At 40.8% G+C, this 17412-nt stretch overlaps 2 protein-coding genes across 3 annotated transcripts in view; one reads left to right on the forward strand and one right to left on the reverse strand.

Annotated features, from left to right (window-relative positions):
- The window catches only part of LOC139951266 (uncharacterized), a 221555-nt gene that overhangs the window by 170277 nt on the left and 33866 nt on the right, over positions 1 to 17412 (forward strand). The window lies entirely within an intron of this gene.
- LOC139951233 (uncharacterized) overlaps positions 1 to 17412 on the reverse strand; it is a 108570-nt gene that overhangs the window by 71935 nt on the left and 19223 nt on the right. The window contains exons 21-30 of one of the 2 annotated variants that reach the window (XM_071950009.1): positions 16943 to 17087; positions 14247 to 14387; positions 12778 to 13113; positions 11714 to 11863; positions 9452 to 9513; positions 8263 to 8482; positions 7524 to 7677; positions 6524 to 6687; positions 5386 to 5559; positions 3776 to 3802 (exon numbers count right to left, since the gene is read on the reverse strand). In XM_071950009.1, the coding sequence (XP_071806110.1) occupies positions 3776 to 3802; positions 5386 to 5559; positions 6524 to 6687; positions 7524 to 7677; positions 8263 to 8482; positions 9452 to 9513; positions 11714 to 11863; positions 12778 to 13113; positions 14247 to 14387; positions 16943 to 17087 (1573 nt within the window). The remainder of the gene's footprint in view (positions 1 to 3775; positions 3803 to 5385; positions 5560 to 6523; positions 6688 to 7523; positions 7678 to 8262; positions 8483 to 9451; positions 9514 to 11713; positions 11864 to 12777; positions 13114 to 14246; positions 14388 to 16942; positions 17088 to 17412) is intronic. The other variant, XM_071950010.1, reaches the window with a different exon arrangement.

The following is a 17412-nucleotide window of genomic DNA, read 5'->3' on the forward strand; positions in this document are numbered from 1 at the left end:
ATAGAATCTTTCCAACACTAATCCTAAGAAATTGCAAGCCTGGATGATGCAAGTATAAGTGTCTAAAAACAAGTGAGGCTAAAACCAAATGCAAGTGAACTATTGCTGAAGAAATTAGCGCAATCCCAGTGACATTCTCCACTATCATATCTATAATGTTTTCACTAAGTGGCAAATCCATTCCTAATAGTGTTTAAAAAAAGTTGTCGATTGTTTTTGGGGTACAAATTCTTGATACATTCTTTGCTGTTAACATTTTTACCAAGTAAAACACAATAAAACGTAAAAGTCTAGAAAAAATACTAATAGTTTTGTATAAATGAAAAGCCGACTGGTTCCTAAACAGCAGTTTTAACCTGAACAGATTTGCCACTTTGTGAAAACATTGACAGTATGATATTCTACACCAAACCAATCTATGCAATGATACTTACACCAAACAGAGGGCAAAGAACCTAACATGGTGGGCAGAGTGAAAGTGTATTAACACCGGTGCCAAGCCTGCGTGCAACGTTCGCTGGACAAGAAAAGCATGGACCCTGCAACCCTGTTAGTTCTGGCTATGGGAATCTAAGGTCTACCATGCTCTATTTATAGAAGTCATTCGTATAAGAAAGAAGGCAAACTTGATACTGCTGGTAAGGTAGAAGAAACTGAAAGTGTATACACTTGTGCCAAACCTGCGTGCAATTCATTCGCTGGACAAGAAAAGCATGGACCTTGCAACCCTGGTTGGTTCTGGCTATGGGAATCTAAGGTCTACCATGCTCTTTTTGTAGAAGTTATTCGTATAAGAAAGAAGGCAAACTTGATACTGCTGGTAAGGTAGAAGAAACTGAAAGTGTATACACTTGTGCCAAACCTGCGTGCAATTCATTCGCTGGACAAGAAAAACATGAAACTTGCAATGCTAGCTAGTTCTGGCTATGGGAATCTAAGGTCTACCACGCTATGCAAACAATAGTTAATGGCCTGACATTTCAACAGCATAGTCTGGCAGAGTCTTTCTCAAAGGCTAACAGAGCCTTTGTAGCCTTAGAGATGACCCTGTGAAACGCCAGGCCATACTTTCTTTTTGCATTTATACCATCGGTCCTTATGATTGGTAAGTTGTTTGCAACAGCTTTTCTAATGCTCTATTTAAAGAAGTCATTCAGGTACATGTAGGAAAGTAGGCCCAGTACATAATGCTGTAAAAGTCGAAGAAACTACATATTTTGTTTAATAGATGTTTTGTATTGCAAAAAAAGGTTACCAGCTGAATGCCGGTGGACTGCTAACTTTTGTCTTCTTCTGCTTTAACCCACGTGTACAGAATTGCTAATGGGAGACTTTTTGAAACAGCGTGCGTCCCACTTAATGGTTCTTTTCCATTTTTCTCAACGACGTAAACAATAGAAAGTGACTTTTTAAATCAACCAATAATGAGCACACCCAGCAACAGCTTTATGAAGTTGGGCCATGGGTGGGGTGGGGTGGGGTGGGAGGGGAGGGGGGGATCAGCAGAATGCCTAGGAGATGAAACTAGCTGTCTTAAAGGTTTTACCAACTCTCCTTGCGTGTGGGGTACATGTAGATAGGAAGGGGAGGGGAGGGGGATCAGCAGAATGCCTAGGAGATGAAACTAGTCTTAAAGGTTTGACCAACTCTCCTTGCGTGTGGGGTACATGTAGATAGGGAGGGGAGGGGAGGGGGATCAGCAGAATGCCTAGGAGATGAAACTAGTCTTTAAGGTTTGACCAACTCTCCTTGCGTGTGGGGTGTATGTAGATAGGAGAAATATTAGGGGATTTTTGCCTTGGATGATGCAAGCATATTATTTGGCAGGCACAGTCAGAGTACTGTACATATACGTATGTCACAAGTAAGATATCAGTGGGCCATCTGCGCAGACAGGTAGAACAACAAGTCATTTTCAAAATGGCTACCATTGCTTGTTATTCAACCTTTCTTCAAAGAACAAGTCCACCATCATGCCCATAAGCCTTTTCAAGGTATGGTGCACACACTAGGAGTGTACTGTTTGGTTTGGGTGTGTATATAGACAGACAAATTTACCAAAACCCAACAGTGTCATAGAATGGTGTCCACCATATCTCAAAATGGCTTATGGTCTTATGGTTAAATGTCTTTCTCATGACATTCTCTGACATGTCTGACTGTGCGACAAATTCCATGCTCTCGTAGAAGGCACAAACCCTTCACCTACATGTACATGAACATGTACCTACCGTACTATGCCATTCAATTTAGTGTGTTTACAAGTCATGCATATTATGAGTCACTAACTGTCTAAGGGAAGGTAGTTACAATCATGCAGGATGGGATAAGATAGATCTTGTGTCAGCAAGAAACCCTAAACATAAATGTACATAGCTACTAGCTTTAATATTACGCCAGTTGCAATAGACCTGGAAAGAAGTGCATGCTGGTCTATATATGTAGCTAGGTTTGATCGCTGACTAGACCAGCATGCACCTCATTCAACAGTTGGCACTTGCGCAATGGTATTCACGAAAAGGTCTATAGAGGCAATTCACAATATATAGAGTGCGCCCTCTACAGTCTGCCCCGGAAATGAGTTCATTTTTACTGTGTATCAAGGGAAAAAGGTCAACTAGTTTTTGGTCAGGGCACATCACTGTGTTGTGACCCTGAATGTTGTTCATTCATGAAAATCACTTATTTTAGAATAATTTCTGTTTAGAGACTGTTCCAAGTTTTTTTCAATCATTCACAAGGTCCTAAACTGAGCAGAGTTGCGGGTGCATCTTTAAAGAGGTCTGTTATTTGAAATAACGGCGTCTGCTGACTCTAGGGGGCGCACTTTAGTGTGAGTAACGCATACTAAATTGCTACGTTATGAAATGGACAAAGGGGGGGCCTGTGGAAGGCAGAGAGACATAAGAATGGTGGGGAGGGGGGAGGGTGTACCATGGGCTCACAGTTAACACAGGACTGCAGGTCTGAGGTCAGTGATTTTAGCATCAGGTCAGTACACTGGACAAGTCAGTGCTGGAGGCAGGTTGAATCTTTTCCTTTTTAGCAGTTTAAACCATGTCAAAAATTGTAACTTCTGATTTTTGTCGGTTAAAAATTATGAGCTACAAGCCCTGCAGTCCAGCAAATCTTTGTCCCGAATTCGAGCAAGTGGTCCCATAGGTTTTGGAAATATATACAACACCATGATCCCGACTAAAGAAGTAAGAAGAGTTCCACACACAAGGTTGTGTTGGTAGGTACTAGGAGAGCAATTAATAAATACAAACAAACAAACAAACAAACAAACAAACAAACAAACAAATAAACAAACAAACAAACAAACAAACAAACAAATAAACAAACAAACAGCAGCTAGTGCTATTGCGGTCAGAAAGATGCATGCAAAACATTCTCAAGTTATAAATTCCATGTAATTAAATAATGCTTTCTATTTTTTTGATATGCATTACGGGAAAGCTCCATTAAAGAAATAGGCTGAAATAAAAACATCATTTTTGTCTGGCAACTCACAACTGTTATCTCCATGTAATTCCTTTACCAAACAGTGGACTTACCAGTAGGGCTGCTGACTGCCGCAGGCAGATTAACTGCTCAAAGCTCAATGACCCAAAACAATGTAAACACACACTCAGTGAAAAGGATGTACCAAGTTTTTGTGGCCCAAACTCAGAAACTCTTTAATGGAGTTTTCCCGTAATGGGAAACAGGAGTAAGATTTTTCATGGAAGTTACATCTTGAATAAAAACTAATTTTTCTTGCAGTAATACTTACATAGATCTCTAGGGTCAAATCGGTGTCCTTTGATGTGAAAATGAAGGAGTAGATTGGCAAGATGCAAAGATACTTTAATTTAAATTGAGAAAAAAAAACACCAAACAAACAAACGAACAAACAAACACCCCAACGGAAAACTTAAAGGGAAATATTGTATACAGTCCTCTGACATCACGGCAAATCCGAAACACAAAATAGCTGCACGAGGGTTTGTGCACGCATCATGATTTGCATAAATTTGGTAAAAGATTGTTGTCACAGATCAAGTCGCTTTTTTGTCAAACAGTACATTTCATATCACTCCTAACCAAATTTATGCAAAACAAGAATTACCACCGAGAAGATTTCAATAAACGGCAGTTCGGATGAAAAACAAAGGGCACATGGAATTTTCAAATAACTCTGCTCCAAAAAAAACCAACAATGTAAATAAAAATTACCCACAATCATAATTAAATGGACAAATAAAAAGCAAACTGACGTGAGAAAAGCATTAAAGAAGGAGAATTAACCAAAACAAACAAAAACGGAAAACACATACTTTCTTTCTTTTTTCTTAAAACTATCCGATGATAAGTTGCGGGGAAGTTTACCCACAGATGGTAAAACATTGAGGATAAGATGAGGATGGTTTAGTTTCGAATTAGATGTTTGTCCGATAAGGAGCTTAATTTATCCGCAAGCATGTTGAAACTCCCCAGCGAGCAGTCTGTGGTTTGGCCAAATTATAAGGGCCCACTTTCATGGCGTGAGCAAAGAATCGGCGCTAACAGAGGCAGAGAATTTTGTGCTTACATGTCATCAAGCGCATATCACGGGTTAGCAGGGAATATTTCCTTGTGTGTATCATACTCCACGTTACTAGGTATTCTTTGCTTACATAGCACCTGCAGAAATTTGGTGCTTGCACAGTAAGCAGAAAATGGTGATCGTAAGTGCAGAATTCAGTGGTAAAGCAGAGCCATGAAATTGGGCCCTGGTTTCATATTTGAAATGTTGTTGCTCAAAGACATGCTCTAGTCTTTGTATTTCTAGGAATGTCAATGAAAGTGCCTACACCTGGACCACCTGGGCCCAATTTCATAGATCGCTTACTGGAAACCACCATTTTGACTAACTTGACATGCTTGATCTAGTCATCGTCAGGAGACTTAACTGCTTATGGTTATCTTGCAGGTTTAACAATCATTTGTGGAGAAGTCAATCCACAACTTATGGGGTGGGGTGAATTTCACAAAGAGTTAGGACTAGTCTTATCTTGAGTTAGGACCAGTTACTCGTCCTAACTTAGGACTATCCATGCAATTTGTATATCTCCTAGGACTAGTCCTAAGTTAGGACTAGTCCTAACTCTTTGTGAAATCGACCCCTGGATAAGTTTTGATCAGAAACACCAGAGTTTGAGTTTCAGTGCTCTCAACCGCTTGGTCACAACACTTCCACTGTTTGTGTAATCGCAGAAATTTGGCGATTGCACAGTAATAAGCGTAGAATGGTGACCGTCAGTGCAGAAATCAGTGATAAGCAGATCCATGAAATTGGGTCCTGGACAAGTTTTGAGAAGGTGCATAGAGGGATTGGTGACGGTGATGAAATGAAAAGCTTACCTCTCCAAGGTTGAGCAGCGAGCCAGGGAGGGAGGACACACTAGCCCGTTTGGCTCTGCCTGCCGTCCCAATGGTAAATGATGACATCCTACTCTGGGCGCGGCGCCCAGAGGTGGCCCCGCCCTTCACGGTACCAGCATCACTCTGGGAGTACTCACTCTTTGTGTCTGTTTCCTGGAAAAACAAGAAGCATTCAAAACAAAAAGATGAAATTGCAATCTGAAACATGACAGGAATCACCCATAAGGAGTAGAGCTATTTTTGCCTTGACAAACTTATGTTGGTAGTCATTGGTTTGGGTTGGAGCAGTTATCATCACGATCTCTCTTCCCTGAGAAATCAAAGTTAGTGAAAAGGCAGTTTATTATACCACTGCCTGCAAGTTTACCTTTGCAAAATTCTATACACTAGAAAGTATTGGGGAAAATGTCAATGGCTCACCCTCACAAGCTCACAGTCATGAATTATGCCAGAGATCGGCTGTTGAGCCCACACACAAAATAACCTTTGACCTTGCAACAGTTCACATGGCTTTCATGGTTCTGGAGATTCACAGGTAAACCTGAGGTACATGTGTCAACCTAGATTGCCAACACTTATCTTTATCCTTCTGGATAAGGACAGGGGACCAGTCTAACACAGTCCCCTCACCAAGATCCCCTCACCTTGGCATAGACCCCTTTACAAATAGGAAATAGCTATGCATTCTGGGATAGGATGCGATGTTTGGGGATGGTCGTCATGCATAGCAAACGTGCAAAGCTTACTCGCAAACTGCCCCTAAATGCATCATAATCACAACTTCCGGCCTATCTGTAAAGGGGTCCATGTACACTTTTGCATGTTTCAATTGTTTGACCTCAGCAATGGCCGTCTATACCCATGAAGGTTGGAAAAATCATGGACTATACATGTACACTGAGACCATGGCCTCCTTTGCCCTGGTCTTGGCCTTTGTGCCCCTTCAAAAGTTGTCCATGGACTTTAAGGTTTTATAATGGAAGTGCTCTTTGCAAAATAAAAATGGCCTTGCCCGCTCACAGATAAAATTCTGAGCCTTGTTTGATTAGTGAAACAGTAAGCTCAACTGGTCTATTAAGTTTATTAATTAAAAAAATAGGATACAATTTGAACAAACCTCCTTGTCTTGTTTCTCGCTACCTGCTCCACCAATCACCCGGACGTGCGGCCTCAGCTCAAAGATCTTACTCAGCCAAATCTCCTCATACGTCTTGAGGGCGCTCTCTATCGTAACATCTTTGACAGCTCGCTGGACGATAGCTCTAACCTCATCAACATGATCTGGAAAAAAAGAAATGATAAAATTAACCCTCAAATAATTTAAATAAAAGTGATTATTTGCATTGGTGATCATGAGTAGCATTGAACTCATTACGGGAAAGCTGCATTAAAGAATAATACATCCTTTTCCTCTGGCAACTCACACCTGTTATCTTAATGTGATCACGCACAAACTAGTAGTGCTGCTGAATGCCCCAGGCAGATTAACTGCTCATTCATCAATGACCCAAGTAATGACAATGGAAACACACTCAATAAATCACAAGAATGTATAATTTCTGAATTTTGGGAGCCAAACTCGGGAATTATTTAAGCCCATCCAAGGACATCTTGCAGGCCTTATACTTCACAGAGGTACTCCATGCCCCCCGGTCATTGCCTTGGTGCCCTTGAAATGCTTCAGCAGAAATTTACCGTTTCCTTATTATAGGGTGCCCTTTACCAAGGAGAAAATGCCTTGGTGCCCTTGCCCTTTCGAAAAACGAAGCATACAGGCCTCTTGGATCAAGTAATTGGGTCTAACCAGCAACCAGCAAGGTTTACAGGCTCTGGAACCTAACTACTCGAAGATCAGTGGGACAGACCCAGCTGTCATGCAATAGAGTGACTAATGTTGTCAAGATGTATCTTTGTCATCAGCACGATCACTTAATGAGTCATGACCAATTTGCAAATAAATGATTTCTTTAAGCATGTAAAATTGCAAAAAAGTTACTTATCTAAAAAAGAATTGCAGGCAGTATTCTTAAAAATCAGTGGTGAATGCAAGATCTTTTTTGCAAAGCTATGTGTTCATCATGTCCTGGTGTGTGTTTTATGTTTTATGGAAAACTCACTCTGAAGTCCTAGTTGGAGTAGCTGCCCCAATGTCATTCTCTTCAGGTTCTCATTGTCGATAAGAAGAGCGCCCCCAGTGACGCGTACAAGCTGCTTCCAGTGTCTGGTGCGCATAGCTGGGTTGCTTAGATCTTCAATCAGTGGGAGAGAAGCCTGCAGAGGGTTCAAATAAAATAAATTGAATTTTGATACTTGTCAAAATCTGTCATCCTTTGATGGAGAGACTCTGAGCGCAGTGTTATCCCTGGATGGACTTTAGAGGGCGCTGTATTGAGAATCACCCGCTTTGAGCATTCAAGGCTTTGTAAATTAGGCTCAGCAGAGTGCATTGGCATGGAGCTTGTTGTTTGTGCATCAGAGAACTGCGTATCTTTCAATAAGTAAAACCAAGTCTCTCAGAAATAGTCCCTTTTAAGCCTTCGAAAAAGACTCAGCTAGGGTTGAAATGTCAGGCCATTAACTATTTTTTGCAAACATACAGCCCGATGAAAATCCAAAAAAATGTTTACACCTGAGAATTGTTATCCAACCTCTTGTCCTGGATTAGTTTTGCGAGACCCCACGCCATGGCCTATGTTGCCCTAGTTTGCCCTGATTTTGGCCTTGGTGCCCCTTCAACAAAATTCCCGCAGATTTTAAGACTTTACAACGGAAGTGCCTTTTTGAAAATGAAAATGGCCTTGCCCTCTCAAAGATGAAATTGCAGGTCTGAGACCCCATACAATCAATGGATCGTACCTGTATGATCAAGATGCTGTCCTCCAGCCCTAAGTAGACGTCCCAGAAGTGAGCCTCCTCAGGTAGCCCCTTGACCTGCTCCAGCTGGCCGTTAGAGACTTCTCTCAGGAACTTGGTGTTCATCTTCTGCCATGATTGCTGCTTCCACTCCTCTTGCTGACCGTGGATTGTGTCTACCGTCTCCCAGACAAGCTTCAGGTTACGGAGCTCATGACGGCATCTTAAAAGCAACAATCATGAAATTATCATTCTGGTTTTACCCTTGAGAGGGTCTTTTTCGGCCACATTACCCGCCTCGACGACAACAACCAGACAAAGAAGGCACTAAACATGGCCGTAAACTGCCCAGGCAGAATCCCCAGGCACCTGGTCGGTCAAGATCTAGAGACAGCCCGAGGACATCTTGGATCAAGCAACTGATGATGGGTCTTAGAGTTATATTATAAGAACTAGAGGGCGCACTGGCCGTTATACGTGGCCCGGTCATGCGCTCATGCGACCATTTTCTAAGTTGACAAAACAGCATCGCACAGCGTATGTTTGTGCGGCCATTTGTAAATTGACAAAACAGCATCGCGTATTGTCAATAAACACAAACTCCAACGTGTACTTCATATTCAACGCGCGTAAAGAATGGCCCGCGTGTCTCCTTGCGGTCCTGTCGCGTCTGTGCAAGCAGTATCATCAGTGCGCCCTCTAGTTCTGTATATATAACTCTATGTGATGGGTCCACCAAAAAAGGTCTGGAACCTACATGTAGCTACGTATCGTGGACATATGAGATCAGCGTGATTTCATAGAGCTGCTTAAATACATAAAATAAGCTGAGGAGAACATAATAAGGTTACCAGCCAAAATACCATGCCATATGTTCAATTTGTGACTGGTATCCTGCTCATTTTTGCTTAGCAGGAAATTGTTATGCATTATTTTCTGCTTAAAAGCAGCTCTATGGCATTGGGCCAAGGAATCTTCAACGAAGCAGTAATAAAATTTGGTTTTACACATTGACACGTGATGCACAGTGTGATTTGCCGAGACCTGCATAAGAGCAATTCTCATGCTAGATGGATAGAATTCGAACCCATAACCCTTATATTTTAGAGATTTAATATGTAAAAAAAAAAGAAATTTAATATGGTTGCATAGGGAAAAAATATTCTTTAGCATATAGGCATTAAATACTTACTCAGGTAGGACAGTGAAGTTGACAACAGCGGTCTCCAGTAACTCCTGAAGCTCAATCAGATCCTGAGAACCAATAGGAAACAGTTTAGTCTATTTGGAAGTCCGAGACCAGCAACAAGACAAAGAGTTGGAAGAAGGGTGGGGCAGGGATAACGCATTGGGACTTCACAGTTTGAAACAAAGAACAAAATGAGTCTTACAAGGCATTAAATGTTGATGAAGAATAACTGGATAAACTATAACACATGCCTTAGTCTTTCGTCAAGGCCTTCATGGCATAGAAAGCTAAAACCCATGGAGACTAAACGTGTGAGTGGCGACGCCACAAAAAACTTACCCAACTTTTCAGGAAGTTTTTAAATTTGTTGTTATTTCTTGATTTTGCTACCCTCTCATGGTAGCAATATTCCAAACCCATCATAGAAAGCTGAAAAGCCACAAAGCGACTGGAAACAGAGACTACACTTGTGAGAATTGTGATTGGTTAACTTTTCAGCTCGTTACTTATTTGCACAAAAAATTATGAAAAATTTATGTTTGATTCTTTATAATGAATCACTGACAGAAAAACAAGAACAACGCAAAATCAAGTTGGAGAAGGCCATGTGGTTTCGCCAAGCGTGCATGCAACTATCGAGGCATCGCAGTTAGACAGCTTTGGTTAAACCCACTCAGGCATTGACAATTTAAGACTACATGCCTATTTAATCATGCACAGCTCTGCGGATTGGCAGTTCTAGAAGTTCAGTAACTATGGATATGTAGTGCTCAATACAAGCAATCGTTACAGGCAAATTGAGTTATGGATGGCAGGCACCTCATGCGCATATTAACGCAGCCATGTTGACCAAACATCATGAACATGTAACGAGTTTTGAGAAACATGCACATACTGCCACCATTCTCAGGCTAAATGTATGACTGTGAGTTCCAAAGTGCTTGAAAGATGGCCCATTTATGCGACCTATCTATAAGCCATGCAGCATGATCAGTGACGTTATCTACCACGCAGAAAGATGGCATACCACGCTGTTAAAGCCAGAAACTACTGAAGTCATGTGCACACATGTATTACAAATCAAACAGATGCATTAGATGTACTTGCACTGTACATTTGGTATGGTGCCTAACCATGAAGGGAAAATAACCAAGCATTGGATGAGAACAAAATAAAATGGTCCTCATTGGGATTTGAACCCATGACCCCTGACACTTGCAACTGGTAGCAGTCTCAAAAAGCTGTTAGCATTAATCAGAAAACAAATTGCTAAGCTCAGAAAATGATGTACAGTTCTGTACAATGTATTCATGCAGTTTTTTGCACACATGCAATTTGACAAAAAGTGCAGGGAGCTCTTTTGGGGAAGAACAAAAATGAGAAAGAAAGCGAAATTTTGAAGCCAAAAAAAGATGTTTGACTAAAAGCTGCGGTAGGCACAAGTTACACCCACTCCATGCAATTGCTCACCCTCCCTTCAAGAAAGCTATTCATAACCTGCTTGGAGTTAACGGATTGGATGAATTAACAATGACATCATCAGTAAATAATGAATTATTCATGACTCAATCTGTTATGCGTTGCTATCAAGCTATTCATAACCTGCTTGGAATTAACGGATTGGATGAATTAACAATGACAGCATCAGTAAACAATGAATAATTCATGACTCAATCTGTTATGCATTGCTATCAAGCTATTTATAATCTGCTTGGAATTAACAGATTGGATGAATTAACAATGACAGCATCAGTAAATAATGAATTATTCATGAGTCAATCTGTTATGCATTGCTATCAAGCTATTTATATCCTGCTTGGAGTTATCGAATAGATGAATTAACAATGACATCATCAGTAAATAATGAATTATTCATGAGTAAATCTGTTATGCATTGCTATCAAGGTATTCATGACCTGCTTGGAGTTATCGGATAGGATGAATTAACAATGACATCATCAGTAAATAATGAATTATTCATGAGTCAATCTTTTATGTATTGCTATATGGACATTTGCAGTCATGGATGAAATGAGCCATTTTTAATTCTTTATTTTCTTTTAATGTAAAGCGGCCATCCAGAATAATTAATGATCAAAACAAAAAAATTCTCTAAATTGTTTTATCACACCCACACATCCCAAATTTCAAGTGAACCAGATTTTTTTAATCAAGTTTTCATTGACATTTCCTGACTTAACAAAACAACTTTGTAGTTCCATCAGAAATAAAATTGATTTCAAGCTACAGTTAAGAAACTTTTACCTGTGCTTCGTTGTCCAGTTTCTCCAGAAGTTGCATGAACTTATTGATTTCTTTGAAGGCAGTGTCAATGGCACAGTTGTAGGTGTAGATATCCGATGAGGAGAGCGCCCTCTGGAGTGTCTCTACTCGCTCCCCGAAAGACTCAAGATCCTTCAACGAAAAATAGAGAAGTAAAAGGTTAGCTATAATTATTTTACGTTAACAAACCAGTCATGGCATACTAAAATCTCAAACTTAGGGGTCTTGTCAAAACTAATCCGGCACAGGAAGTAGGATAACAATTCTCCGATGTCAACTCTATGACATTACATTAAGTTTACATTGCTGTGGCTGGTGCCCAACTCATTTTCTGCTTAGCAAAGAAATTTGTCATGCTGTATTTTCTGCTTAACAGGTCTGATTTGAACTGGGAACCTAGAGGTGAAAGGCAACGGAAGATAGGGGACCTACCACTACGCCAACCCAATACCAACCATCAGGTAGGAACTGAAAACCCGATCCACATATTTCCCCAGTGGGATTTGAACTGGGAACCTAGAGGTGGAAGGCAACGGAAGATAGGGGACCTACCACTACGCCAACCCAATACCAACCATCAGGTAGGGACTGAAAACCCAATCCACATATTTCCCCGGTGGGATTTTAACCGGGGATCTGGAGGTGGAAGGCAAGGTAAGACACCACTACGCCAACCTGCAAACCAGACTATGGCTGTGTGTTGACGGTTAATTTTGTAAACGTGTAACCATTTCTGAAACAGTCAATTACACATATACATGTAAACATCCAGTTCATGAACAAAACTTTGAGTAAAAAAAGATTGTTCACAAAACTGCACATGAGATCAAAAACATTGCGTCTTCATCAAAGCATTTTTGACTTCACGCAATCACCCTGGAAATACAGGCCCCAAAATACAACAAAACGAAAAAAAATCAAGAAGAAAAAGAATCTTCCATGATACAGTAAAAAAACTCTTTCTTGTTCATCCAGGGTTTCCTAAATTGGTCAGGATTGTTAAATGAAGCCGACACATTTTGATCCCTGGTTAAGTTTAAGATTACCTTTGTGATGCTAGCAGACTCCTCCTGAATCCGTGGTCCAAGCCGCTGTTTAGCAAGCGATACTTTAGTCTTAAGATTATTCCAACGCCCCGGGGCAGCATCATACAGCCCCTTGGTGCGATCCGGTAGCGCCTGCGCATACTTCTTGAGGAGCAGTACAGTGCGGTTCATCGCTGTGAACTGACCGTCCATCTCCTGTTGCTTGGCGGACACCTCGTTAAATATGCGCATCATCTTCATGAAGGATGCAGTGTCGCGCTCCTCACCGGAGATGCTCTCAATCTCGGGCTCGATGCGTTTTAAGAAGGTGTCTAGGTCTGTGAGTAGCTCCGTCACCTTTTACAAACAATATATTATGACATTTTAGTGAGAATAGTATTGATTCTTATATGTACAAATGTATATAGCCCAATTCCACAGAATGATCATGGCACTTGAGTTGTTATAACCCCTGGTCACTGGGCCTTAAATCATTCCTTAAACCGTCTCAGCTCTCTTGGAACTATACAGCCTGTGTTGCCAAGTATGTAGCACACTAAGCTATCAATCAATCAATCTCAAGAACCATATTTACTCACAGGTACCCATTTACCCTGTTGCCACCTACCCCTGGGGCTGAAACAAGGTTAACTCCTTCACAGTCCATAAAGATTAAGGCATGGTTATCACCCACTAGGAAGGAGCCTTGCTGGTAGAGCAGCAAGTGCTTGCTCAAGGCACTAATGTCACGTCTGGGATTTGAACCCACACTCTGACGTTGAAGCACTGAAGCTTCATTCAGTTCAGCGAACCAGACTGCTCGCCCAAGAGCACACCCGAAATAGGACATGCTGCTAATGATATAGGAAAGTTTGCGGTAACACCATGTAATGATCATCTCTAAATGAGCTAGGGTGGTCCTGAAAAGAACTGTTGGTTTCAACTTGACGTTTTGATCAGTATGCTCTGATCGTCTTCTGGAGAACGCTTGTCTTCTGTTGCTGATAGTTAAGATTGTACATGTATATGTTTTTTATTCTTTTCAATGTCGTCTGTTTTCCAAGACACGATTGTTTTAGTTGGTGATGGTTGGCTTGTACGTAAAGCGCTCGCCTCTCACCAAGGTGACCCCGGTTCGATTCCCGGCCAGGGCCATATGTGAGTTGAGTTGTGAGTTAATTCTCTGCTGTGCCAGAAGGGTTTTCCATTCCATCCTGTTTTCCTCCCTCGGGAAAAATCAAACACTTTCGATCTTGGCTGTGCTCCATGGTCATATTGGGTTGATGTGGCTAGCAGCCAAACGCGCCCTTGCATGTGGCTGGCAGCCAAAGATTGATGTGGCTGGCATTCAAAGGCGCCCTTGCATGCCTGCTTCTCGAACACGTTGTAGCCGCATCCTTGGCAATTCAGCTCTTAGCTGTGAGTAAGGATGATTAGCCCCCCAAATTATTATTAATATTATTAACGATGCTAACTTAAGGATATTTTACCTGATCAGTGAGGTACTTTGTAAAGGTCCACATCCAGCGACTAGCGTAGGTTGTCAGGACTTGTTTGATAGGTTGGAGGTCAACACGTATCCAACCAACATCCTTGTAGTCAAATATATTCTCAATCTCATCTCTGGCCGTCTAAATTAAACAAACAAAGATAAATTCTAATTAAAGGTGCAAAAATTGAAAAAATCATAAAATATCGTGTGATGACGTCACTATGACGTCATTTCACAATTCACGAGAGCTTGCCAATATCTAACAACCTACCAAGTTTCAACATAATCGCATAATTACTTAGAGAGTTATATTAGTTCAAAAAGTGCACCTTTAAGGCCGCGTCACGTGACCCCCGATGACGTCATTGATCTGAAACTTCACACATATGATGGCTGCCTGACAGTTAACGTGTGTGTAAAATTTGAAGTGATTACAAAAAACTTCACCACACACATCTTCAAAAAGTCCATTTTGACGAGTTTTCAACCTGCTGCTAGAGGGCGCCGTTGCATTTTGTGACGTCATTGGTATTTTTTTTTAACTGCCCACCCTTGCCACGCACTAACATCGTTAAAAGCAACTTCATACCTTTTTCCAATTTTGAATTAGAGGGCCACTTCCGGTTTCGACCGGAAGTAGAGGTCATGTGAGGTCACGCACACGAAACAAAATGAAGACCTTATTTATCCCTCCCCAATCCCGCAAACAGAAACCTACGGTCTCTTGTGGCTGATTTGTTATAAATTTTCAAACATTTAAAATACAACACCTTTAAGATGACGTCACGTGACTTCTGATTATGTCATAATGACATCCTTGTTTCGCAATGATCATTGCACCAATACCTTTCATCCCTGAAAATTTCATTGCAATTGCTCTTTGGGAACATTGCAAATCAGCACTTATATGAAATTTTTCTGAAGATGACAAATAAAAAAAATAATAATAATAATAATAATAACTAGAGCTAAATTGCATTTGTGCACAAATGCAGAGCTGTTTCGTCAACAAAAATTTCAAATTTCTCAACTGAGTTTTAAATTTGTTGGGTATTCAAAGCAATTTTACCCAATGTGGCATAAATAAAAAATAATTTGGATTATACCATATTCAGATAGCAATTTATGTGTTAAAGGTGCAAAAATTGAAAAAATCATAAAAAATCATGTGATGACGTCATCATGACGTCCTTTAATATTTCATAAGAACTTGTCAATATCCAACAACCTACCAAGTTTCAACATGATCGCATAATTACTTAGGGAGTTATATTAGTTCAAAAAGTGCACCTTTAAGGCCGCGTCACGTGACCCCCGATGACGTCATTGATCTGAAACTTCACACATATGATGGCTGCCTGACAGTTAACTTGTGTGTAAAATTTAAAGTGATTACAAAAAATTTCACCACAGACATCTTCAAAAAGTCCATTTTGAAGAGTTTTCATCCTGCCGCTAGAGGGCGCCGTTGCAATTTGTGACGTCATTGGTATTTTTTTTGAACTGCCCACCCTTGCCACGCACTAACATCGTTAAAAGCAACTTCATATCTTTTTCCAATTTTGAATTAGAGGGCCACTTCCGGTTTCGACCGGAAGTAGAGGTCATGTGAGGTCACGCACACGAAACAAAATGAAGACCTTATTTATTCCTCCCCAATCCCGCAAACAGAAACCTACGGTCTCTTGTGGCTGATTTGTTATAAATTTTCAAACATTTAAAATACAACACCTTTAAGATGACGTCACGTGACTTCTGATTATGTCATAATGACATCCTTGTTTCGCAATGATCATTGCACCAATACCTTTCATCCCTGAAAATTTCATTGCAATTGCTCTTTGGGAACATTGCAAATCAGCACTTATATGAAATTTTTCTGAAGATGACAAATAAAAAAAAAAAAAATAATAATAATAATAAAAAAAACTTTAACAAAAACAAGAGCTGTTTCGCTGCGCTTCGCTACGAAACAGCTAATAAAAAAAACTTTAACAAAAACAAGAGCTGTTTCGCTGCGCTTCGCTACGAAACAGCTAATAACAATGGGCAACCAACACAATAGCCCTGAGCCAATAGACCCTTCCCGTGAAATATGTAAATTGCACATAGCGCCTGCGCACTAACATTTTGGTTGGCAAAATGAGGGAACATCGCTCTGTTTTGTACACGGGTGCGTGACGCAGACGTGATAGCGCGTCTGCTTAGTGCACAACTCTATGGCGTTTGCCAACCAACAGGGTCTGTACGCATGCGTGAATGTGATTAACATATTTCACGTGAAGGGTCCATCAACCACAGGTCTCCTATCAGGAACAGTGACTGACTCTAAACCTCTGACCCCCTATAAATAGGCACCCTTCTCTCATATTTCGTCCGTCTCCTGACGATGACTAGAGCAAGATAGTCGAAGGAGACTAACTAAGAACTCACTCCACTGTAGTGAAGTTAGTAATGATCCTCTATAAGCTAAAGTCCCAGCCGATTTTCTACACGATACCTCACCATGCAATGTCTCAAATCCCATGTAATAATATTGAACATTTCATGGTGCAAAAAAAACAAGAACTCTGCTATACACACAAAGACAACCGAATGGAATAGTCTTGGTTTCACCTCATGGTTATATTATACCATAATGCACTCACAGGCATCCAATGTTTTTGTAGTATAATATCCTATCTTATTACGTACCCTGTACACGTCAATCTCGGCATCAAACATGTCCAGCGGTGGCACATTGTCATATTCATCAGTATCTTTAGGAGTCAAGAAAAACTTCTCAGCTGTTCCCATCGCCCCTTTTGCTCCGATGCTATACTGGGAAGCAGAACTTGCCCTGTGGATCACAAAGTCAAAAGAAAACGGCAATCAAACAATTTTTCTAAATCAGAATCTTGTTGTAAGATCCTGCGAATGCGATGCGAATTTGACGTGAATTTGACGTCACAACCCCTCTTTTGCTGCGATATTCGCAAGAGAGTTGTATGAACCGGGCTTAAGTCTGATAGTCGGGTTAACGAACAAATAAGCTATCCAGCAATAAACCACAAGGGAAATGGACTGGGTAACTTTTAAACGATTTGGGGTTCAACAAAGAATTTGTTTACTTCAGCGGGATTTGAACCAAAACCCTCCGGACTTACAGTTGTACGTGCCGGTGC

This window comes from Asterias amurensis, chromosome 19 (assembly GCF_032118995.1).
Source record: "Asterias amurensis chromosome 19, ASM3211899v1".
Taxonomy (NCBI): Eukaryota; Metazoa; Echinodermata; class Asteroidea; order Forcipulatida; family Asteriidae; genus Asterias; species Asterias amurensis.